The sequence below is a fragment of the Cnephaeus nilssonii genome (genome assembly GCF_951640355.1).
Source record: "Cnephaeus nilssonii genome assembly, chromosome: 2".
NCBI classification, from domain to species: domain Eukaryota; kingdom Metazoa; phylum Chordata; class Mammalia; order Chiroptera; family Vespertilionidae; genus Cnephaeus; species Cnephaeus nilssonii.
This window is the reverse complement of record NC_137073.1, coordinates 34,732,707-34,756,567: the sequence shown is the minus strand read 5'-3', so window position 1 is coordinate 34,756,567 and position 23,861 is coordinate 34,732,707. Positions and strand designations below refer to the sequence as shown.

The following is a 23,861-nucleotide window of genomic DNA, read 5'->3' as shown; positions in this document are numbered from 1 at the left end:
AAAACCAAGGCTCTAGCCAGGGCTCAGGGGTGAGAGGATTCTGCCCCCAGTCAGGAAGGAGGTGGAAGAAGCACACGTGGCCCTGAGACCAGCGGCCTCTCTGCCCTAGAGATGTCGCAGGGCGCCAGTTCAGGCCGGCTGTCACTCAGCCCTAAGGACGTGATCCCTCCACGATGGGAGCTACACTCAGAAGTCAAGGCCGTGTTGCAAAACAGGAACAAAATTGGGTTTAAATTACAAATGGACAAATACCAAAAATCAAATCTAAGACAAAACCAAAATGAATAGAAAGTCAGATACCTCAGTTACCCTGGGATGTATCCTGGTGTGTCTTCTGGGGAATCAGCAGGAGAAGGGGAGAGAACCTAGCACAAATCACTGGCAGAGTCAGACTATCAAGTTTTGCAACAGAAAATATTTAATTCATGTGGCCTGTGATGCAGGTCCATGCTGCTTCGAAACCCCTTCCCACCTAAATTCAAGAAAAAACACACAGTGGCCTGAGGCCTTTCTCTACCAAAGGATTGCCTTGCCTTGAGCTGTCATGTCCTCCCCCCCCCCCCCCCCCCCCCCCCCCCCCCCCCCCCCCCCCCCCCGCTCTGTGGCTTCAACCCCTTACGGACTGGCCCTGGGGCCACACTCAGACTCCTCTTGAGGAGTGAGGAGGGGCCGGATAGATCGGAGCAGCCAGGAGGCTCCCTCGCTGACTTCATCTTGGTTTTGTTTCGTTCTTCCCTTTGGAACTGGATTCCTAAATATAGCCAGAGTCTGAATTGGCAGATGTTGCGTTTGTCCTTTACAAGAGGGCCAGAATTAGTCTGTCATTTGGCACCTAAATAAAGCAGCCAAACTGCCTTTGTACCAACTTCATGAGGAGAGACTGAAGTTGTAGCATTTCATTCCCTAAGGGAACTTACCAGAAGCCAGAGCAGCACCTCCAGACCCCAAAGGGCTGAGGACAGAGGACACTCAGAGTCCAGAGGGACATGCCTTCCTCCGGCTAGACCCTCTCATTCCTGAGTCACCTCCGTTTTGTTCCCCATGGTTTAAATACCTCACGAAATTGGGAGAGAGGATCAGCACTCCTCGGAAATGGCACACAGAGAGCAGTGGCTCCTCTGACTTTGGGGAGGAAAAGAACAGTCTGTCCAGAGTGCCTGAGCTGGGGTAGCAGAGGGGCTCCCCAGGGGCAGCAGAAAGATGTTATAATCAATTACCACATCATAACACTGATGTATGATAATTACTGAGTGTTTCTCCTGAGATAGTGCAGCATTTGGCTGGGATGCAGTTCTTTCATGGTCCACTGCCTGATTAATATGCAAATAATAGGCTGATTGCATGATGAATGCAGAAAATGAGTTCGCTGATAACGTGAGCACTGAAGCGGGAAGATGATAAATTACTTTTACTGACTGTCCTACATTAAGTACCCTTTCTCAACAATTTCATCACAAATTAAGTAAAGCAGTATGGAGAGACTGGGAGGATGTGTAAAATAATGTACCTTAATAGCTTTTCTGATACCTTCGCAGACGACAGAACGTCACTTGGTTCTGCTCTGCACGGCCTGGGCCCTTGTGGGGCCAGATAAGTTCCCTCACCTACCTAGCCCGCCTCAGCTGTAGTCAGCCATGGATTCTCCAAGGAACATTCCATCACAGCCCAGACATCATCACCCGCACGCCAGGCTGCCTGGCTGTGTTACTGAGCGGGGATAGGCTGCTCTAGGGGCCGGTGCTGGAGCCTCTGCACAGATGGCACTTTGAAGCCTGCTGGCTGCCGTGTTTTTGAGGGTTTCTGAGCGGCAGACCTAGAAGGCTCAGAAGGAAAACCACCCCTTAGCTCCTCCAGCTCTTAGAAATCTGGGAAAATGTATTCTGCTATTAGAATGGAAGTGCAAGCTGCCTGCCAGAGAGTGTAACTATTGGTGAAGAATAGGCAGGTTTGCCCAAAGCCAGAAAGGAACCCTGAAGAAAAAGAGAGGACACATACATGAGCCCGCACACAGGCACACACTCACACAGTGATTAATCTTTGATTACAGCAAAGCAGTTTAACTAGAGGGTTTGTTTTTCCCCATCTCGGTAATATATATTTAGACTTTGTATGACATACATTTTCTCTGAATGCACAGGGACGCATTGCTAAGTGTTCATACACACAGCTGGTTCGGTAATAAGGTTATCGAAAGTAATTTGAAAGTATTATTTCTAAATCACTCCGGATCTGTAGAAAAGCTCGGAACAGGGTGAGCTATGTGCTCCTGAAGCAGGACTGCCTCTGTCACCCTGGGGCACTTCTGCGGCCTTGCCAGACTCCGTTCATGGCGGGAGTTGAATTGTAACTTAATTTTGAATGTTCCCAAACTCTCCTTTTCCATAAGAGCCTATAAAAGATACACAAGAAAAATAACAAAGCCTCGGGGGTGGGGGGGGCAAATTTACATCCTGAATCCCTGCAGTGCCCCACCCCACGGGCCAGTTCCCGCTCAGCTCAGGCCCAAGGTGCAGCCACAGGACCACTGCACCCCGGCAGCATCGCTAGGTGTCTCTGAAGTCAGCGCAGATTTGCTAAGATCACTTTCTCCCCCGTGTACTTTCCCAGTTTGGGGAGAAAACAGGTAAATGGAAAATAATCCTGAGTGAGAGAAGCACCAGGTGGCACACGATGGTTTATGATGGCAGTTGCCAAGTGTCTGTAGATCTCTGAGCGATTTTGCAACAACACTCAGCGGCCAGCATCTCCTGCACCCCTGTTCTGCACACCAGGCCAAGGTGACCAGCCAAGGACAGCTGGTCCAGGGTCCTCCCTTGGTGTTCAGACCTCCCGCAAGACCCATGTATTCATCACCCCCTCCAATGAAATACCCAAAAATTGAGTTCAGCCTGTCTCTCCAGAACAGCTCTCCCTCTGGCATTCCTGGACTCATGCATGCTCCCCTGTCCCCAAGCAGCCCACCTCCATTTTCTTTCCCTCTTACACCTCCCCCCTCCCCCCAAAATACACAAACACTGTCAGATTTTTCTTTTTTCAATTTCCATAGCCCCAGCCCTAGATCAAGCCTCCAGTCATTTTTTTATCTACAATACTACAGGTAAAACCCTATTTCCAGATCGTATGTCCAGCTGGGCCACTCCCCTACCACAGCCCGTTCCCTAGGGCTAAAGTCCCACCTCCTTAGTGTGTGGCCAGCCCCCGTCTCTTCTTTCCCCCCACCTCAGGCCTTGGCACACCTCCATGCCCAACCCCAGCCTCATCCTTCAATGCCAGTGTGTGAGCACACACTACCCCTGTACAGCCCTGGCCTAGCCCTCGTCGCAGGGTCTTTGTAACAGTAACTTGCTTGATGATATCTGCCTGGTCCACCACTGTCTGACTCCCAGCACTTAGAGGGTCCCTTTTTGAATGAAAGACACAGGCCCTATCTTCAAGCGGCTTAGAAGTCAAGTTTAAGGGAATAAGCTATAAATGGCATGAGTTAAATAGAAACCTTGCATTTATTAAACAGGTTTTCTGTTAGTAAAATATGTTGGCTTCTGTGTCACTGTAAGAGTTCCTTGTGTGTTACGTGCCATTGAGTTGGCTCCGACTGCAGGAGACACTGAATGAGTGATGTGCAGTGTGTTCTGTCCTGAGCAGCCCTGCTCAACTCCAGTAGACACATGCCCAGGGCTTCTTTTGTGAAGTCAGTCCATCTCATATTTGGTCTTTCTTCCTTCCTGCTCCCTTCCATTTTCCCAGCAGTATTGTCTTTTCCGAAGAAGAGTTCCTTAGGCAGACTTTTAAAAATGTGTTGTTCACACCAGCACCTGTGTGCCAAGGGCTTTATCTCATCTTACCTAGCCTTACTTCAGCCCTGGTAGGGGGCGAGGATGTGTGCAGGGGATAAATCATTGCTCTTCCCTTTTATAGAAGAAAGTAGAAGGGACGGCTACCCTTCCTGGGACAATAGAGGGTCCCACCAGCCCCTCTGGCTCCTCCCAGGTCTTCCCTCCAGGCCTTTCTTAGGTTACTCTTTTCTGCTATTGGGGGGGGGGGGGGGGGGAGGTGATTTGGTAGCATTGCTGAGAATTTTGGTGATTTACAGCAATGCCCAGGCTGACTGAAGGCCAAGAGAATTGCCAGCCCCAGGCGGCAAGAAGGGGTGGCTCCAGCCTGGGTGTGGGGAGGGGTGTGCGCTGATGTTTGGTGTCATTTGGGAATGGACCTTTCCCTGAGGTTGAGGAGCCTCTCCCCAACCCCCTGGAGCAGTGAGGCCCCTCCCTTCGCTCCCCGAGGCATCAGGTGCAGGCCCTGGGAAGGAGGCTGTTTTGTCGTGTGGCACTGCGGGGGCTTCTGATAGACCTTACTATGTTGTCAGATTACTTCTGTTTCTCTCCCCTGTGGTAGGAGGGGTGTGGAAGGCTCCTGTATGTCTGTGACATCTGTTAAAGTATCCAGGTATTTTGTTTCAAATTCCTGATAATCAGTCAAAAACCACTCATATGCAAAAGCAGTAACCTCCATGTTTTTATATTGGCTGTGTCTAACGAAGATTTGTGACTGTAGAAGTAGGATGGCCGTGAGTGTCAGCTGAGAGCCCCAGAAGTGGTGTTCAGGCTGCCACTGCCACCAAGGAAAGGTCTGGTGTTCGGAGATGTCAGAACTTGTCAGTGAGAGGGTCTTGCAATCCAGGGTGGCACAGGCCTGGCCAGTTTGTGACTAAATTAGGTGGCTTTCCACCTTAAAAGCAGAGAACCTCATTATTTTAAAGAGACTGTTTAGCTCTGATGGTGGGTCTCTTCAGAGAAGAACCGTGGGAGCCTGCGATCAAGTCCCCGCCCTTCGGCACAGGGTTAGTGTCTCCATCTCAGTCTCTACATCTGAACTCGGCTGGGAAGCATTCCAGCCTGGTGGTTACCCTGTTGTGGCCTTTGAAGCTGTCAGCACTGTCAGTTGGAAAGGCCCTCACGCTGGGCAAGGTCCTTCCAGGCCACCGGGGCTCCTATTGGACAGGGGACGCCAGCACCGGGCACTCAGAACCTTCTGCACTTCCTGGCACTATCGTGCCACTTGCAGCTGCCAAGTCTCCTGTCCCTTCTGGCTCCATCTTTCTCTCTGCCTCTCCCTGCACTCCCTTCCTCTTGTCCTTGATTTCCTCCCTCATTCACATTTACATGTGCCCGGCCGGGACCATGCTGCTTCCCCTCTCTGTTCTCTAACCCCTCGCTGGCCCCAGCCTTCATCCTTTCTCCCATCTTTCCATCCTTGTCTGTCTTTATAGGCACTTGGAATTTCCTGGTTTGGCACAGGCTCAAAGCCTAAACTATGGACATAATGAAAAGTGGTGCATCAGACCAGCCGCCAGTTAAATAATGTTTGGGTTCTTGTCAGAATGTCACAGAGTACCCTGTCATTTTGTTTCAGCAACTTGTCCTTCTGAATGCACAGTTCGCCTTATGGCATGCCAGCAGTAAAAATGTCACTTACAATAATTACTTTTTTGGTGAAAATGCTTGCTGACTTCCTACCTTCAAGCTGTTTTTTACACAGTGGGGAGATAATAAGAAATGACTTTATCCTGACTGCTCAAATGAACACTAAATGGAATTTGGGTTATTATTACTGCAGATAGAGGGCTGAGTATGGAAATTTAAACAGTGGGTCGGATAAACTGCAGAGAGATTTGCCTCTGAAAATTATGGTGGGTGTATGTTTTCAGTTGGCTTCTATTGAAAACTTAAGGCAGCTGTTGTTTGCCTGCTGTTTTTGGAATATAATATTTTTCATAATCCTTTTATAGTTTCTGAATGGCTTGTGTATTTCAGAGGGCTTGAGTCACTGTCTCTACTTCCTGTGTCTTACTAACCAAGCGACTCTTGGGAAGATTTGAAGCCTTGCAAAAGAAATGAATCCACACAGATCACTTTTTAAATGTTACACTTTGCTATTGCTGTCAAAATTGGATAGGTGGACCATTAGCTGGGCTTTTCAAATATGCAAATTACCCGTTTTCAGTTGTTCCAGTCCTGCAGGCTGCAGACTCTTTGAAAGCAAGGTTTGTGTCTAATTTATCTTCACTGCCTAGCAGAGTCCATGACACAGAGTAGGTGCTTTAAAAAGGTTTGAGTGAGTGAGTGAGCGAAGAGAAGGCAGGAGGCTGTCATGGTACTGCAGTGAGTGGCAGACAGAGGATGGATAGGAACATGGAGGCTTTCCTCTCCTGATCTGGTTCAGATCCTTCAAAGGCCACAACAGGGTAACCTCCAGGCTGGAATGCTTCCCAGCCGAGTTCAGATCTGGTTAAGTCCATGTGACCTGGACCAAGTCCTGTTACCTCTCTGAACCTCAGTCTCCTCACCTGGAGTGCAGGGTTTATATTTCTGCCTCAGGACTGACATGAGAATTGAATAAAACAGTATGTAAGTGCATTTTGCTTCCCTTTCCTCATCCCAGTAGTGGATTGGCTTTTTGTGGCTCATCATCATGTTTTTTAGGCTCATGCACATTGATATGTGGAGTGTAGAGAAACCATGTCCAGTCACTCCACCACTAACGGCCACCCAGGCGCAGGCACCATCCAACTGTACAGGTGGGATGCTTAGAAAATGGAACATCTGACTAGTTTCTGGCTGTGCAGCTATGGGCACAATATCTTATGTCTGTCAAAAGAGGGAAGTGGATATGCCTGCCTCACATAGTGAGGTCGTAGTGAGGATTGAATTAGTTCATTCCCGTGAGCCTTCGCACAGTGCCTGGCACACAGTGAGTGCATAGGAAATGTTAGCTTAAATACTAGCTGCTGTTACAAATGATGTCTTCCTTCCCAAGACACCCCTGCTGCAGTGCAGCCTCTCCCAGAATGGCACCCCACATACCCAGTTTTGCAGGCCCCAATGTAGAAAGCACAAATTTTCTCCCCCTTCCTCAGCCTCTCCCTGCAGACACTCAGCCCCCAAGTCCTGATGAAGCTACCTCCTTAACCTCTCTTGAACCTATATACCTCTCCCCATTCCACTCCCTGCCCTCCTCCAGGCCACCAACCACTGTGTCCAGACAGCACTACAGCCTCCTCAGGACCTCCTGCCCCAACCTTGGTATTGGCAGGTTCATTCTCTACTGAAGTGACAATGAGCTTATTTGCTTTCTGACTTTTTGATGTTAGGTCTATAATATTTGAAACATAAAATTCCAGAATAATGTAATGAATGCCCATGTACCCATCATCACCCAACTTTAACCTTACCTTTTGGTTCTAATTCAATCCTATATTTTTAAAAGAAGTAAAACATTAAAGGTGGAGCTGAAGCCCCCTCCCAAAGTTCATCCCTCCTAGAAGTCAGCTACGGTCCATCCCTCCTTACTCTTTATCATTCCTGTGCGTGACTTTACACCCTTGTATGTTCCAGGCAGACACCACAACATACATACAGTACAGGCAAACGGCCAGCCTGCGTGCTAATGTGCTGCTCTGTTTTGTTCCACACCTTGCTCTGTGGGCTCACCGCTGTGCTTTGGATGCATGTGGCCCCAGTCCTGACATTCTCGCTGCTGTTTATAGCACACAGTGTATTGTATAAGTATGCCACAATCTGGAGACCGAGTCTTCTGGTGATAGACACTATTTCCAGTTTTTTGCTCTTTCAGACAAGGCCTCAGTACATATTCTAGTGCCCGTTTGTGTCCCCAGAAGCAAAGCATTGCCAGGGTGAAGGACCTTTCCCTGGCTCCCCAATGCAGGACCCTAATTCAAAGGCTCTGAGAAGTCAAGATCAAGATGCCAGTAGGTTCTGTGTCTGATGAGTCAGCTTCCTGGTTCATAGATGGCCTTCTCTTCCCTGTGTTCTCATATGGCGAGAGCTGCCTTGTGTTCTTGCTGCACCAAACTCATGCGTCAAACCAATCACATGTCTGGAACAATCTACCTCTTTCTTTGCCGCTCTTACTCTTCCTGACTTACCTGGATGCTTCCTGTTCATGCCTGATGTCTACCTGAAATGTTACTCTACCAGTAGGTCTCTCTGATCCCTAGGCCACAGCTGTATGCTTCCCCCATCTGTCTCCCATCAAGACATTCATGCCCTATAGTTACTTATATTTAATGACCATCTTCTCTATGGGTGTGAGCTCCAACAAGGCAGGGCCACCTTTGCCCATTCACTGCCATTTTCCCAAAGGCCTAACTCAATAGACTTAGGGAATGAGTGAAAGAATGTATGGAATGACACATCTTCATTTATTCTTTCCACCAGCACTTTTTTCCTAACTTTATATTGAAGTATAACTTACAAGAATTTTGGCAACCAAGATATAGAATAATTCCATCTTCCCCCAGAATTCCCTCATGCCCCTTTGTAGTCAACTCCTGCCCCTCACCCCTAGCAACCACTGATCTGTTTTCTGTCCCTGTAGTTTTACCTTTTCCAGAATGTCATCTAAATGGTATCATATACGATGTAGCCTTTGAGTCTACCACCAGCATCTCAGTCTTGTGCCAGGTACTGTGGAACAAATAGTAATAAATCATGAGGTGATTTGTATTGAATGTAAGGGACCTTTATATAAACAAATACATTTAATAACTGCTCTTTTTCTTAACATCAAATTTAGATTGTGTTTCATAGCAATAACTCTGTGGCAGGCTAGTTCCTCAATACAATGCTGTCTGCATTTTTCAGTCACGGAAATCAGGATGTTCCTAGAAGTGAAGAATCCTATTCAAGTTAACGTAGCTGGCTCGTAGAGGTAGCTTTCATCCCCAAGTTCAGTGTGTTAATTCCAAGCCCAGGATTCCTCGTTTTTCTTCTTAATTATTTTTAAGCACATGTTGTGAAGCAAAGCCTTATTCTTTAAAAAAAAAAAAAAAAAAGTATTGTTTTAATCAGAAGGGTCCATTTGCTAATTTTTTTAAAAGAAAAAAAGTAAAATTTCTTCTTTTCTGTTGAGTTAGGTTTCTTGTCTGTGATGATGGTGAGTCAGACGAGCAAGCACCTGTCCTCCCCAGACCCAGGGGCCTGGCCACCTTGCCAGGGGCTGTGGGAACTCATTAATGGGTTTGGTTTTGTAGTGCCAGTCCTGCCTCAGGAGCTGTGTGCTTACTAGAAATAGCTTTCTAAAGAATGACTCTTCCTTTCCGTGATGCTCTGGGCGTGTAGATTCCTTGGTATCTCCACTGGATGCTTGCTGTTTTAATCTGTCTGTGCCTATCCAAAAATGTGGCCCAGATTCTGCTTTCTGTGACCTGCACCGGCATCTGTGGGCACGTGTATCTGTCGGTGAGTAATTGTCCCCCAGAAAGCTCACTCAGCTTCAAGTTGTCTGTTACATTTTAGACACAGACTCAGAATGGAGGTGCAGACACAAGATGGCCCAGTACATTTCAAGGCCCACATGAGGTTTTGATCTTGGGTGTTTGCCTTTGTCTGTAGCCACGAGCCGGTCACATGTGGTGAGTGCCTCTGTTCTCTTAAGGGTTCTTTATGGCAAAAAATGCATGTGAACAGCTTGCGGAGAATGCCTGGGAGAAGGGAATGCACCGCCGCTTGAGTTATTCAGGGAGCTCTGCCTCAGCCAGCACCCAGAACAAAATGGGGAGAGCACTAGGGCAGTGGCACCATGCTGTCTGTTAGCCAGGCAGCCATGATTTTGACCTTGCTGTGGGTTAAAGGACACAAACCTGAGAAGAAATCTGTTTATCATGTGGGGAATTCATGCCATCCTTGACAGTATACAGTGAGCAAGATGGATGATCTGCCAAATTGGTCCCTCGCATGGGTGAATCAGGGCAAATTTACAGTACAATTCCTTTGCTGCTTCAGATACAAAAATAACATTTGCTGGGTTTTATATCCAGTTGTCTGATGACCTGGAGGTGAGCAGAGAGAAGAAATCCGATTTGTAGGATTCATATTGCCTTAAAGATTTATATGGACCATTTCTGCCGTTATGTCTGCTTCTTTTACATCTTTCATAAACCATTGTTGTTTTTTAACCTGATTTTCCAGGTTGAGGACATAGGTTTATGCGCTGGTGGAATTCTGTACCATTCTAGGACAATAAACGGGTTTGTTGGTTGAATTGCAGTTGTTTTATTTGGGATTTTATCTTTCTAAATATTTATACAAAATATCCCTTGTATTTAGAATACATTTTCTATTTTCTTGGGTTCAAAATAGGTTATTATCCTGTATATAATATGTCTATCAAAGGATACTCCAGTTATATGATCAACTGTAATTTATTTATTGCTTAGTGTTATATTTTGTTTAGTGAGGTAGCGAGTATTTGGGGGGCACCTATATGTGCTGACGTTCACTGAGTGGCCTGGCTTCATGAGCTATCATCTCTCTGAGGCCATAGCACCCACGTGACAATGCCTGGCCTGGCCCCTCCCACATGGCTCTGTGGGGTCTCACCATGTGCTATGCTCAGTGGGGATGGGGGAAGAGGAAGAGAAAGCGCCAAAACACGGAGCCAAAGGCAGATTTTACCTTGTGGATAAGACAGCAGTGCAATGTCACTTCGTATTTTCCACCTGGACATAGTCTTTCTCTATATTTGAAAACTAGAGGCCCTGTACATGAAAACTCATGCACTGGAAGGGGGGGCCCTCAGCCCAGCCAGCCCCCTCTCGCAATCCGGGAGCCCTCAGGGGTGGGAGGCGACCCGGCGATCAGGGGAAGGCAATGCCCCCATCACACCTCTGCTGCTGCCACTGCCGGCAGCACAAGCCTCGGCCGGCCCTGGTTACCTGAGCCTTGGGCAGCCCTGGGCAGCTGGGCAGCCACCATCCAAGGCTTGCCTGCACCTCAGGCGTTGGCTGCGCAGCTGCCATCTGAGGCTTGCCTGCGCCTCGGGCCGGCCCTGGGGGGCTGAGGGGACTGGGGGACACCAGAAGCAGGCACATGGAGCAGCCGGACCCACCTGAGGGCAGGCCCGGCCGTGCCGCGCGTCTGCCACTCTGGTGGGGCTGAGGGGACTGGGCGCCACCATCTTTTAGGGTGTGGCAGTCAATTAGCATATCCCCTCCTTATTGGCTGTGTGCACCACCATCTTTGTGAGGGCATGATGGTCAATTAGCATATTCCCTCTTTATTAGATAGAATTAGGAAATGGCCAAAGCCTTTATTCCAGACATCCCAAAACTAGAATAGATGCCTGGTTTAATGGGTGATCCTAACAGAGAGGCCAGAAGGGACCACCCTCCACAGAGCATGAGGTGGCACTCCCCATTGGGCACATGCAAAAACAAGACAGAGGTCCTCCTCAAGAAAGGAACGCATGACCCCATCTCTCCTGGTGTTCGTGTCAGTGTGGCACAAAGCTTGGTTTTCAGAAACACCTCCTATGGTTTGACAGAAAACGGTGGGGGGGCGGACCGGGGGGGGAGTGCTCCTCTTCTGTCATTTCTCTCCAGTCTGGGTGCCTGGAGCCTTCTGGGATTATAGTGAGAACCAGCCTGGGTTCCTGAGACTCAGCCCTGGGCTGCCAAGTGCCAGCTAGGGCTTTAGGTCTCCTTATCAAGGATCATCACTGTAGTGGCCACACATCATGGCAGCCCTCATTTAAAATAATATATCCATTTTATTTGTTCTGGAAATTATAGACAAAATTAGTATGTGAATCATAATCTAGGTAAGGTACTTCTGAATTATAGAATTACTAGAGGCCCAGTGCACAGATTTGTACACCAGTGGGGTCCCTTGGCCTGGCCTGTGGAGATCGGGCGAAACAGGTTCTCCAACATCCCCCAAAGGGTCCTGGATTGAGAGATGGTGCAGGCCAGGCCAAGGGACCCCACCAGTGCACAATCGGGGCCGGGGAGGGATCACAGGAGGGCTCCTGGAGGTGTCTGGCCCATCTCACCCAATCCCGATCGGCCGGACCCCAGCAGCAAGCTAACCTACTGGTCAAGCATCTTCCCCCGGTGGTCAGTGCACGTCATAGCAACTGGTCAAACGGTCACACGAACGGTCGGACACTTAGCATATTAGGCTTTTGTTATATAAAACTAGAGGTCCAGTGCATGGATTCATGCACGGGTGGGGTCCCTCATCCTGGCCTGTGCCCTCTCGCAATCCAGGACCCCTCATGGGGATGTTGGACTGCCAAAGTGGCAGGCGGCTGGGAGGAGCCCAAGCCGGGGCCAGGCACAGCTCCACTGGAGCTCATCCCAGCCCCACTGAGGCTCCCTCCACAGCAACTGCACCTGCCAGCCATGAGCCCTGCTTCTGGCTGAGCAGCGCTCCCACTGTGGGAGCACACTGACCACCAGGGGGCAGCTCCTGCATTGAGCCCCCTGGTGGTCAGTGCACATCATAGCAACTGGTCGTTCCGTTCGGTCGTAATGGTCGTGTAGGCCTTTATATATAGAGATAGGGAACCATTGGGAGAAATCATGACAATGATAGCACATGATTAATATGACATTTTTAAAATGTTTTTATTTATTTCAGAAAGGAAGGGAGACATAGAAAGAAACATCAATGATGAGAGAGAATCATTGATTGGCTGCTTTCTGCACACCCCTCACTGGGGATCAAGCCCGCAACCCGGGCATGTGCCCTGACCGGGAATCAAACTATAACTTCCTGGTTCATAGATCAACGCTCAACCACTGAGCCACACCATCGGGGCAATATGACATTTTTTTTAACAGAATGGCCCTTGTACTGAGTCGTCAGAAACCTTTTATTTAAACCTAAGTTTTTCTTCTATTGCTATTATTCTTTTTAAATATGTGTTTATTGATTTTAGAGAGATGGGAAAGAAGAGGGAGAGAAAAAGAAATATCCATGAGAGAGAAACATTAATCAGCCTCTTCCTGCACAACCCCTACTGGGTATTAAGCCTGTGCCCTGGCCAGGAATTGAACCGGCAACCTCTTGGTGCATGGGATGAAACTCAACCAACTGAGCCATACTGGCCGGGCTATTTTTTTTTATTTTTTTAATACCAAAAATGAGTGGTTACTCTCAGTCAAAAAACTATAAGACAATTAAAGTAGATTCATAGACTGCCATGCTGTATCCTTCTTATACAGGGCATTTACTTACTGTCCTAGGTAAGGAAAGTAGATGTACATGGTGAAAGGTGGCTGTTTCAGCCTAAATTTTCTGTGTGCTTTAATTACAGAAAGCACGCCAAAGACCTCTGCCAGCTGCAGCCCTGCACCAGAATCACCAATGAGCTCGAGTGAATCGGTGAAGAGTTTGACTGAACTGGTCCAGCAGCCCTGTCCCCCCATTGAAACAAGTAAGGATGGCAAACCACCAGAACCCAGCGACCCGCCTGCTTCCGACTCCCAGCCCACCACCCCACTGCCTCTCTCTGGACACTCGGCCCTCAGCATTCAAGAGTTGGTAGCCATGTCTCCAGAGCTGGACACCTACGGTATAACCAAGAGGGTCAAGGAGGTGCTGACTGACAACAACCTTGGTAAGTTCCCTCCAGAGCTGCTATTCCAGAGGTGGCAGGTCGCTTCCTGTGGAGTTCTTAGGAAGAATGGGTGGAGGGGCCTCAGGCTGAACCAACCAGAAGTTTTAAATGTTTACAAAAAGTCCCACAGTTGTGAACACTTAAGGGGCTCATAAGGATGCTAGAGGTCTCCAGGTCAATCCCAGCTGTGCCCACTCTGGGACCTCTTAAAAGATATGCATTTAGGGTTGCAGCCTACTCAGACCATCCACTCCAACCACTCTGATTGTAGCATGCCCAGTAGGGCTCTACCCTGTGGGCACCAGAGCTGGGCAGGATCAGCATCAGCCCAGCAGCATCCAGATGGCACAGTGGAAGAGTCTGACAGACTGGATTCAAATCCCAACTCTCCTTCTGTGCTACTGAGCAAGCTACTCTCTGAGGCTCCTCAATAAAACTGGAATAACAATGCCTACCATGGGGCTGTGAGTAGCAGCCCTGCTAGCACTCTGCCTGGCATTCCTCTGCCTCATGAAGCTGCTTCCATTCCGCAGGCCCCTCTCCCCACCCCTCTTGTGCTCTGTTTGAGGGGGCTCTCACTGAGGGCTCTATGGCACCACTGATCAAATGGCTGCAGCTATAAGAATATTAGGTGTTCAGTCATTTCAAACCACTGTGCTCCTGCAGGATAGTATTGGACCAAGTCGGGTTCTAGTTTAGGCATCCAGAGAATGGAAACAGCCACTCCCGAACACAGCCTTCTTATTACCCGGGAGTAAAGTCAATTAAAAGAGCATTGTTTTCGGACAAAATTTCCGGTTCCTATGTCATATATGAAAATTAATACCCTTTAATTTTTAAATGTTTTTAACCAAGATTTACTTACAATTAAATTATGAGGTAAAAAAAAAAAAAGAGAGAGAGCCTTGATCTCTTCTATGCATGTTAAAATGACACCACAGAGTTTTTGGAATTTTCCCAGTACCTTCAGGAGGGACCTGTGTATCTGTTTTTCCCAGGGGACAGGAAAAGAAGGGAGTAGCAGTGAAGTACGTTCCAGGAAAGTTTGCACAGTGACCTCACAGCCTGGGGATGAGGCCAGCTTGTCTGATTGAAGCCTTCCACTTAACTGCTTGTGCAAAACAGAACAAGAGAAAAGTAATATCCGCTGAGAACATTTTTAATTAATTCATTAAAATAAAAATTTAGCTGTTGACTTTAAAATGGCTAATTCCGCCCTGACCGGTTTGGCTCAGTGGATAGAGCGTTGGCCTGCGGACTGGAGGGTCCCGGGTTCAATTCCAGTCAGGGGCATGTGCCTTGGTTGTGGGCACATCACCAGTGGGGGTTGTGCAGGGGGCAGCTGGTCGATGTTTCTCTCATCGATGTTTCTGACTCTCTATCCCTCTCCCTTCCTCTCTGTAAAAAATCAATAAAATATATTTTTTTAAAAAAATGGCTAATTCCCCTATGACCATCAATTAGTAAAATGTGCAGGGATCCCTAGACTTGTGTCATCCCCTACCTTACAGTCTTATGACAAATCCAAGGAAGTGGACCTGATATATTATTGCTGTTCCCTCCCTTTTATAGGAAGTATCATTTTATATAAATGTTGAAAATCAGCTGAAGAAAACTCATTTTCTAAACTGATAAGTTGCAAGATCACAGCCATGAGATTTTGAACCTTAAAATCCCATCCTAAGCCTTATCATTCATGTCCCCATCGGCGATGGAGTTGTAGCTAATGATGTCCATGTGCAGACATAGCAGAATCCCACTGGTTTCTGGAACTTTGTTTCAAATACCGTGAAACACGAATCAGTGCTCTGAGCGGTGAAACTTTTCACTTATGCCTCTGAGCAGGAACCTCCAGAAGGCTCCATAACAGTGTCATCCTGGACTTAGAGAGCAGAAGTCTTCATGGTTGCTCTCAAAGGTCTCAGCTTCTCCAGGAAAGGTGCTGCCTCAGCTATGGGCATCTCTCAGTGGATTAATGAACATAGAGGGAGCCAAATTCCAGCTGAATTAGATAGCACAGATGGCCCTTAATTGAGACTCAACTAAGGCAGTGTCTTAACCTTTGCCCTGGGATGTTGGGGTATTTGTGCATCCATCTCTTGAAATCATATGCAGAATGTATACGTGCACATTTTATCAGGTGAAGGTCTGTAGCTTTCTTCAGGTTCTCAAATAAATCTGGGACCCAAAAGGATTGGGAGTCACTACTATGAAACCTCTAGAAGTAATACAGATCATTTTCTCAGACTAGTCGCTTGATTTTCCTCCCATACAACTAGGTGGATCAGCAAATAGCAAATAGCTATTTATGTATGTCACTTTCCTGAACATAGTAAGCTTCTTAGAATGAAATAAGATCCATTTGCAAAAAAAAAAAAAAAAGACCCATTTGCCAAATTAGAATGAGGTACTTTAAACAACCACAACAAAATGGCTAAAAACTTGGTAGGCTAAACTAAGAATTTGAAAAGCAGAGACGCCACAAGTTTACAAAATCAGTAAATGCATCTAAGGCAGCATTCTGCCATTTCTCACAACTACCCCGTGAGCATAGTGACCGTGTTTCCCTATCACAGATGGAGGACGTGAGGTACGGTAGCAGTAGCCAGTCATCCACGGTCACCTCTGCCCCAGGAATTGTGTTCCGTGCACTTTATGGTACCAAACACTGGCCTCTCTGAGCCCAGTCTCCATTTCTTCCTAATAAGTCCTGTTCATTGAAGTTGTTCAGGTTGTACCTGATTCTCATTTGTACCTTTAACCTTTTGCACTTGGATTTCGAGTGTGACTCGACATGGTTAGCATTAGAATAAAGGAATCGAGAAAACAAACAAGTGCAAAGAGTTAAAAGTGGTGGCCCCTCTTAACCTGCAGCTTAATGGCTCTCAAAGCATTCTCCAGAGCGATGTGCCCTCTGAGAAGCCTGGGAGCAGGCTGCCCACCACGGCCCCGGGGAAGAGGCATCAAGAAAAGGTGCTTTGAGCTCCAGTGGGCAGAGGCAGCTTAGACTGCAGGAATGGACTTTCGAATTGGAAATGGCCTGCTTTTCAGAAAAACATAGCTGAGGAGCTCTTTCTCCTTCTCTTTCCTGCTGTGACTTTGGGTCAAGTGGCCTGTTTTCTCAGCAAGACCTGATAACCTTGCAAATCATGAAAGGAGCTGGTGCAGACGGCCCTATAGTTTGAGGTTGTACAAGAGAGATCTCCCTGGGTGCTACTTAACCTCCTGAGCTCAGGTTTGGGACTAACCACCTCTGATAAATGCAGCAGGTGTTATTATCCAGGCCTCAGTTCATCCAGAGCCTGAAGGCTTGACAGAAACGTTGTTGTGTATAAGCAGAATGCAGGAGTAAAACTGACTCTCTCCAGTGGAGTTTGTCACAAGTCTGGCTGAAGGAAATGCATTATAGAGTGCTTGCTCCGAGCCAGGACCCAGCTGACCAGACTCTGGGCCTTTAAACCCCATGTCTGATTATAACCTTGACACATACTTATCCTTCCAGACCCCAAGGTCTCAATGATGACATCTCTCTTGGTTCTATTTTCTCTCTAGGTCAGCGCTTATTTGGGGAGACCATCTTAGGGCTCACCCAAGGCTCTGTCTCCGACCTCCTCGCTCGCCCGAAGCCCTGGCACAAGCTCAGTCTGAAGGGACGGGAGCCCTTTGTCCGAATGCAGCTATGGCTGAATGACCCCAACAACGTGGAGAAGCTGATGGATATGAAACGGATGGAAAAGAAAGGTAACTGCCCCAGCCAGTTGCTTTCGCATTTCTAAACGTGCTGTTTCTTTTAAAGCCTTCATGCAGAGGTGATGAGGAACATGGATCCATAACCAAGGGGCTGTAAGGCAGGGCAAAGGATTTTTTTACCGTCATCCACCAAGGATGGGAAGATTTGTGTCTTTTTCTACCTAGCAGCCTAAACTCAAGGGCATTTTAGCACCGGGGAGCATTTTGACAATTCCTGATGGTCACCCTGGTGGTCAGTGTATCCTTTTTCTTCCTTCGGGAGAGTAAGGCCACCAAGAAATGTGTACCACAGCACTTAGTGGTGGCTTGTGTTTGTTGTCTTTTGTCTTGTTTGGTGAGTGCAATATTACATTTATCGCACATGCACCACATGCCAGGGACTTCCATATATTATCTTATTGGAGAGAGCATTGATCAATGCTTTTGTAATAAATACACTCGGATTCAAAGAAGTTAGGTGCCTGGAAAATGGCAGAGCAAATTCCTGCCGGACAGCGCTCCTGCTTTGAGGGGCCTAGGAGCCTGTGGAGGCTGCGGCCTCCTAGAGGGCTCTGTGCAGCACTTTCCTCCAGCTTAAATGTTGGTCAGCATTCTCCTTGTACGCTGGAGGCTACACCATGGGATAAATCCTAAAGGATTTCCTTGGTGATGGAAAGTAATGCCTATTCCATCTCATGGTTTGCACTCCTACATGCTGCTTCTCATTAGTGAGTCCTCCCTTCAGAGGGGACAGTCCTGGGTCACTGACCTGCAGTATGAGCTCACTCGGTGGCTGAATTCAAATCCCTTAGATGTGGAGATCCGGTACAGCTGCTGGCCTGGCCATAAGAAGCTGTGACCGCCCTCCTTAAATCAGCCTTTGCTGAGCAGCTCATCCAGAGAGTAGGCATGACAACCACCAATGTGGCTGTCCCTGGCCCCAACCCCAGCTCATCTGAGCCCAGGTTTATATCCTATGAATTCACCAAGAGAGGCTGCTGTTCACCGCCAGCCCAGCATCACTGTCTCATCCCTCCAGGGAAGGACTGGAGCTCCAGAAAGGAGCAAGTCTCTGATGCCTCCCCCATGAGCTCGTGGGGCTGGCTGTTGCATCACATAGACTCTTCAGTTCCTGAGCGCCTATTTGCCAGGCACTTAATCCACACAGAGACTTCCCTTCATCCACACAGCTCCATCCCATACAGATGGCGTTATCCAGAAAGATGAGTCTCTGGCATTATGAAACTTACGTGATTTCAAGAGCTGGCATAAGTAAGGAGCAGGAATCCAAACTCATTCAAAGCTGCTGCTCTCAGCTGTGTGCGCTCTGCCCTGAGCTGAGTGCCTGCCACACTGGGACTGTGTGCCCAGGCGGCCCTCCACCCCACAGGGGGCCCTTCCAGTGGGCTCCTGCCCACCCTCGGGTGTGTAGACCAAGGCTCTGACACAGGCCACATCCTCTCGGGCAGCTCTAGACCAGCGGTTGCCAACCTCTCAGACCTCATGGACCACCAGTGGTCCGCAGACACCAGTTTACAGCCGCTGCTCTAGACAGTGCTACAGCCTCCAGAGGCCTGGTGCCACATCCCCATCCAAGTTTTTAAAATTTTTTTAAATTATAGGAAATTTCAAATATAAAAACAGAAAGAATGATACCATGAATCCAATATATCTATTACCAAGTTTCAGCAATTATCAGTGCTCACCCAAGCAATTTAAAATTTTCTGCCCTCTGTCACAAGGCAGTGTCCTCCCTCCTTGTGCTTGCTAAGTGCAGGAGCTCCCTCATCCAGTGGCAGGTTTGAAGGTCCGGGCCAGTCTTGCAGACATCAGCAGAGAGGCGAGCCCTGGTTCTAACACTCCCTGATGTATTTCTCCTCCTGGGCCAGTGGAAGAGGGCCTTAGCCCCCGGAAATAGATTTGGGGGGCGGAGGGAGGGTCCTTCTACTCCTTTCTACACGGGCTCTGGGCGCCATCTTGTGTTACAAAAGAGTTTCTGTTTCAGTGGGGCCCCTCCTCACATCCCAAGATCCCTGAGCGATGTGGCCCCGCTGTCTTCTCTCCCTAGTAGAGATGCTCACTAGATAAACCTTCACCAGCCCCAGTGGGAGACCAAGGCACCTGTTCCATCAGTACTTCCTGTGATTTCCATAGACTGCTTGTCACCCGCCCAACAGGATGGGGCTGGCGGGACAGATCAGGCTCATTTCTTTCTGGCCTCTTAACTCTATCATATTAATGGGGGTGGGGGAGTGAGGAAAAGAGATTGGCCTTCTCAATTGTTTCCTAGTTCTAATCATAAAATGGCAAGTTAAGTAGCCTAAGTTTCGGCATCTGTAAGATGAGGGTAAAAATGTTAACCTTTTCAGGTGTGAGGATTAAAAAGAATGTACCCAGTATAATAAGCAGCAAACATAAGTGCTCAGTAAGTGATAGTTACTGAAATAATATGTATTCCTTCAAAACCAATGAAAATAAGTTGTGCTACCAGGCTAGCCTAGGTTAAAAAGTCTGCACCAGGTAATCCACACTAGGATTCACATGGACACTATGCTTCCTTCTCTTTCATAAAGCCTTTCTTCTCCCTTTAGCGCAAATCTTCTATTGCTCTTTCTTCCTTCTAAACCTTTCTCTACCCGTCTGCCTTCTGCTTTTTGTTACCTTCATGAGATGGCCTTCACCCAACACACGTCACAGCACAGTCACACACATATATGCAGCCTCTGCCAGCTCACGGGCGAGGCTCCTCTCCCTGGAGGCCACAGATGCGCCTTGACAGTCCATACTCTACTTCTGTGGCTCCCATGGACACAACCTCGGACCCTGCTCCCATGCTGTGGCCAGACGGGGCCACCATTGGGCAGGGCAGCCAGTGCTGCCCAGAACAGACATCAGTTCTGTCACTTCCTACCTGTGTGACCTCAGGGGAATCATTCAGCCTCTCTAAGCTTCCGTTTCTTCCTCTGTACAAAGGGGTGATAATAGTCTCTCCCCTTATGGGACTGAGGATTAATGATAAATGTTAGCTGCTGATGATGATGATACTGCCACAACTAATACTACGTGCCATTTGAATTAAATATTTCTCTTCTTCCATCAGTTTTAAGAAGTTTTAAATACTTTTCAGACCGTATTTCAAACTAGTTCACTAGAAAGATCACTATGGAGGATTCATTTGCTCAAGAAGCTTAGTGGTTAGTGACGAATAACAATCAGAGTTGCAAATGGAGCACAGACAACACTAATAAAACCGCGAGAACCTAAAAGCCAGAATCGCCTTCCATTTATCTCACAGTCCATTCGGCACATCCCCAAGTGACAGTCACACTCTTGAGTCCCTGAGCCTTGCAGCCAGCCCACTCCCCACTGCTCCTCCTTAGCCCTATCCCACGTCAAAACAAACATCTGCACATGTACTCCCCTCATTTCCAGCTTCTGTGCCATTCTCCTCTCCTACTGCCCTTTCCAGGGAAGGCCACATGTCTCCCCAAGCTCTGAGCCTATGCCAGCCACTTCTCCACTCCTGGGTTGGCTCCTGCCTCCTCAAAGCTCATTCCAGCAGGCTTTAAGTCCCCTTCTCATCATCATCTGCCAGCTTCCTGCTCACTCGCTATGCTTCCTCAAGACTGTGGCCCGGGATCACTGTCTTCCTCCATGTTCCCATCCTACCTCGCCCAGGGAGATTTTCTGACCCATCTGACCCATACATCACTTGGCTCTGACGTTTTTTGACCTCCTCAACCCTTGGCTGTTCCCCAAATCTTGTTATCACCCATTACTCTATCTCTCAAAGTCTAAATTCAGGTATCCCACTCACTGACCACAAGCTACCATCCTTCCATCTTTCCATGTTTCTCTGTTCATTCCACCTTACCCAAGATGGCCCCCAGATATCTTCTGCCCATCTCTCCAGCCTTATGTCTGACAGCTCCTCCTACACGACTGCCCCTTTTGCGTGCACACACACACACACAACACACTTTAACCATGCTGTTGTGTAGCTCTGTGTCTCTGCTCATGCTGTTCCTACTTTCTGGAGCAGACTCCTACCATAGTCTACCTCATCACCTATTTTTTCTGATTAATCCCTCTTTGTCCTTCAAGATTCAGTTAAACATCTTCTCCTGGGAAGCCTTCCCTGACCTCTCCCCAGGCTGACCTGAGTTAATTTCCCTCTGTGCCCTCCACTAAACTAGTCACGCAGGGACCAACAGGAACCTCCCATTATAACAGAGCAGGTCCTTGATGAATGTGTGTTAGGTTTCAGAATGGTTCTAGTTCAAGTGTTTTGAGATGTTCTTGTGAGAGGAGAGCTGATCAGCCTGATGCCACAACCCACACAAAAGTAATCTCAATCAACCCTGGCCAGGTGGCTCGGTTGGTTGGAGTGTCATCCTGTACACCAAAGGGTTGCAGGTTCTATCCCTGGTCAGGGCACATATGTAGGTTGCAGGTTTAATTCCCAGTTGGGACACATAGGAGAGGCAACCGATCCATGTTTCTCTCTCATGTCAATGTTTCTCTCACTCTCTCCCCCTTCTTCTCTAAAATCAATAAAAACATATCCTCGAGTAAGGATTTTAAAAAAGTGATCTCAATCCAATTGTATTCCATGTACTGTACTATGAGGGTCATGGGCTTGGGCAGATGTCACATCTGGGCCTGCCCCTCAGTCTGACTTCTCTCCCTTCCCCAGCCTACATGAAGCGGCGGCACAGCTCAGTCAGCGACAGCCAGCCCTGCGAGCCACCCTCCGTTGGCATTGACTATAGCCAAGGCGCAAGCCCCCAGCCCCAGCACCAGCTGAAGAAACCCCGTGTGGTGCTGGCTCCTGAAGAGAAAGAAGCTCTGAAACGAGCATATCAGCAAAAGCCATACCCGTCACCAAAAACCATCGAAGAACTCGCCACCCAGCTCAACTTGAAAACCAGCACTGTCATCAACTGGTTCCACAATTACAGGTACGATCCGGCTCTCAGCCCAGTAAATCATGGCTCCGAGAGAACACGCTTTCAGCCCATGAGCAGAGGTTCATCTGTACCACAGAGTGGCCATTAATGGTACACAAGAAGGATCTTCAGTGTGCCCCCCAGCATACTGGGGTCTCAGAACTTGGTTAGTTCTCAGTAATTTGGCCAGTTGGGTGGTTTTTTATGTTTTATTGGCATTCTTAACTCCAAAGATATAGGGTCATATAGTTACAACCAGTCCACATCCATGACAAGGAAAAAAATTTCCTCTACTATGTATCATTTAATAAGGGAAAGCGTAGGCATTCATGGTTCCATAGTAATGAATGTTCTTAAGTGATTTTTGCATGCTTTCTCTGGGTCATTTATGGTATTGTTTTCCAAATTAGTTTGATTGGTTTTGTAATTAAATTCAGTAGTATAAAACCCTTTTTTGGGGTAAAGTTCATGAGTTAATGAAGATTCACTCAGCATCTACTAGACTTCCAGACACTGAGCTAAGTGTTTTAACCAACACTGTATCACTCGATCCTCACAACTATATGATGGATATAGTATTATCTGCATTCTGCAGATGAAAAATATAAAACCAGAGCAAGAAAAGGCTGAGTGATCTCCTTGTAGAGCAAAGTAAACTGAGGTGCTGTTTGATTAGATAGTGGAAATTCACTGAGAGATAATGAGTTGTTGATCATAGCTGTAACGAAGACTTCCTACTGCTGGAAACCAAGAATTTCCAGTGGCCTGGTGGAAACTCCTGCTTTTTTCATTTCTTACAAGGGGCCATCTCAATTGCAAGTTCTCATCAGAACATCATTTTCTATAGGGCTCAATAAAACTAGGGTGAGTACTCCTATGTAGCTAGTGTGGGTAGGGCCCTCACAGTTATCTGAAACAAGTGGCAGGCAAGAGATCATAGCCAGTCAAGGGCTAGAGGGAGGAGTTGTGTCTCTAACTGGGCCCTGTGTCTGATAGGTTCTGCGGGAGTTTCGGAAGGAGCCCAATAAACCTCCCAGCTTCTGAATAAATTGGAAATTTTTTAAATATTAGATGGGAGCCAAAATAGCATCTTTATTGCTGATAAAGGCTAAGTTAACAGATGTAGCTTAGTGTGAGAGCTGAATAGACCTGCTACCTCAGTGGTCGGCAAACTGCGGCTCGCGAGCCGCGGTTTGCCGCTCTGTTGACTAATGAGTTTGCCAACCGCTGCGTAAGGCATTACCCTTACCCAGAAGTTTTGACTTCAGGTTAAAGACATTAGTACATTATTAAAATGTTTTTCAAGTGTTTTTCCCTAAGGCAGTGGTCAGCAAACTCATTAGTCAACAGAGCGGCAAACCGCAGCTCGCGAACCACAGTTTGCCGACCACTGTGTTACCTGACCCTTAGAACCTTACCCACAGAGCTTCATACAAGGACTGGCACACAGTGGTAATCATGGCAGCACTGGCCCCAGGTTAGCTCCAATGAGGACAAAGAATTTATAGGCGCTGAGTACAAACAGCTTAATCATCCTAATTTACCAATCAGATAAAAACAGGTAAAGTGAGGCCTCCTGCCATATTCTACCTCAATAATGGAGATCCCTCTATGTGGAAGGAAACTTTGACAGTAGTAAATAAGTGATGGGGAGAGAATGATTCAAAATATGGGCAGAGGTACGCCGGACCCTCTCCTTGCCAGGTGTTATGTCATCCCATTTCACTTTCTAGACACAAAGGAGCATTTGAATATGTACTTTCA

At 47.6% G+C, this 23,861-nt stretch overlaps 1 protein-coding gene across 17 annotated transcripts in view; it reads left to right on the top strand.

Moving 5' to 3' along the window:
- CUX1 (cut like homeobox 1) overlaps positions 1–23,861 on the top strand; it is a 353,788-nt gene that overhangs the window by 300,332 nt on the left and 29,595 nt on the right. For 12 of the 17 annotated variants that reach the window (XM_079786428.1, XM_079786415.1, XM_079786430.1 and 9 more), the window contains 3 exons: positions 13,117–13,419; positions 16,972–17,160; positions 21,845–22,109. The exons of the other annotated variants lie outside the window; for them this stretch is intronic. In XM_079786428.1, coding sequence (XP_079642554.1) covers positions 13,117–13,419; positions 16,972–17,160; positions 21,845–22,109 — 757 coding nt within the window. The remainder of the gene's footprint in view (positions 1–13,116; positions 13,420–16,971; positions 17,161–21,844; positions 22,110–23,861) is intronic. 17 annotated transcript variants of the gene reach the window in all.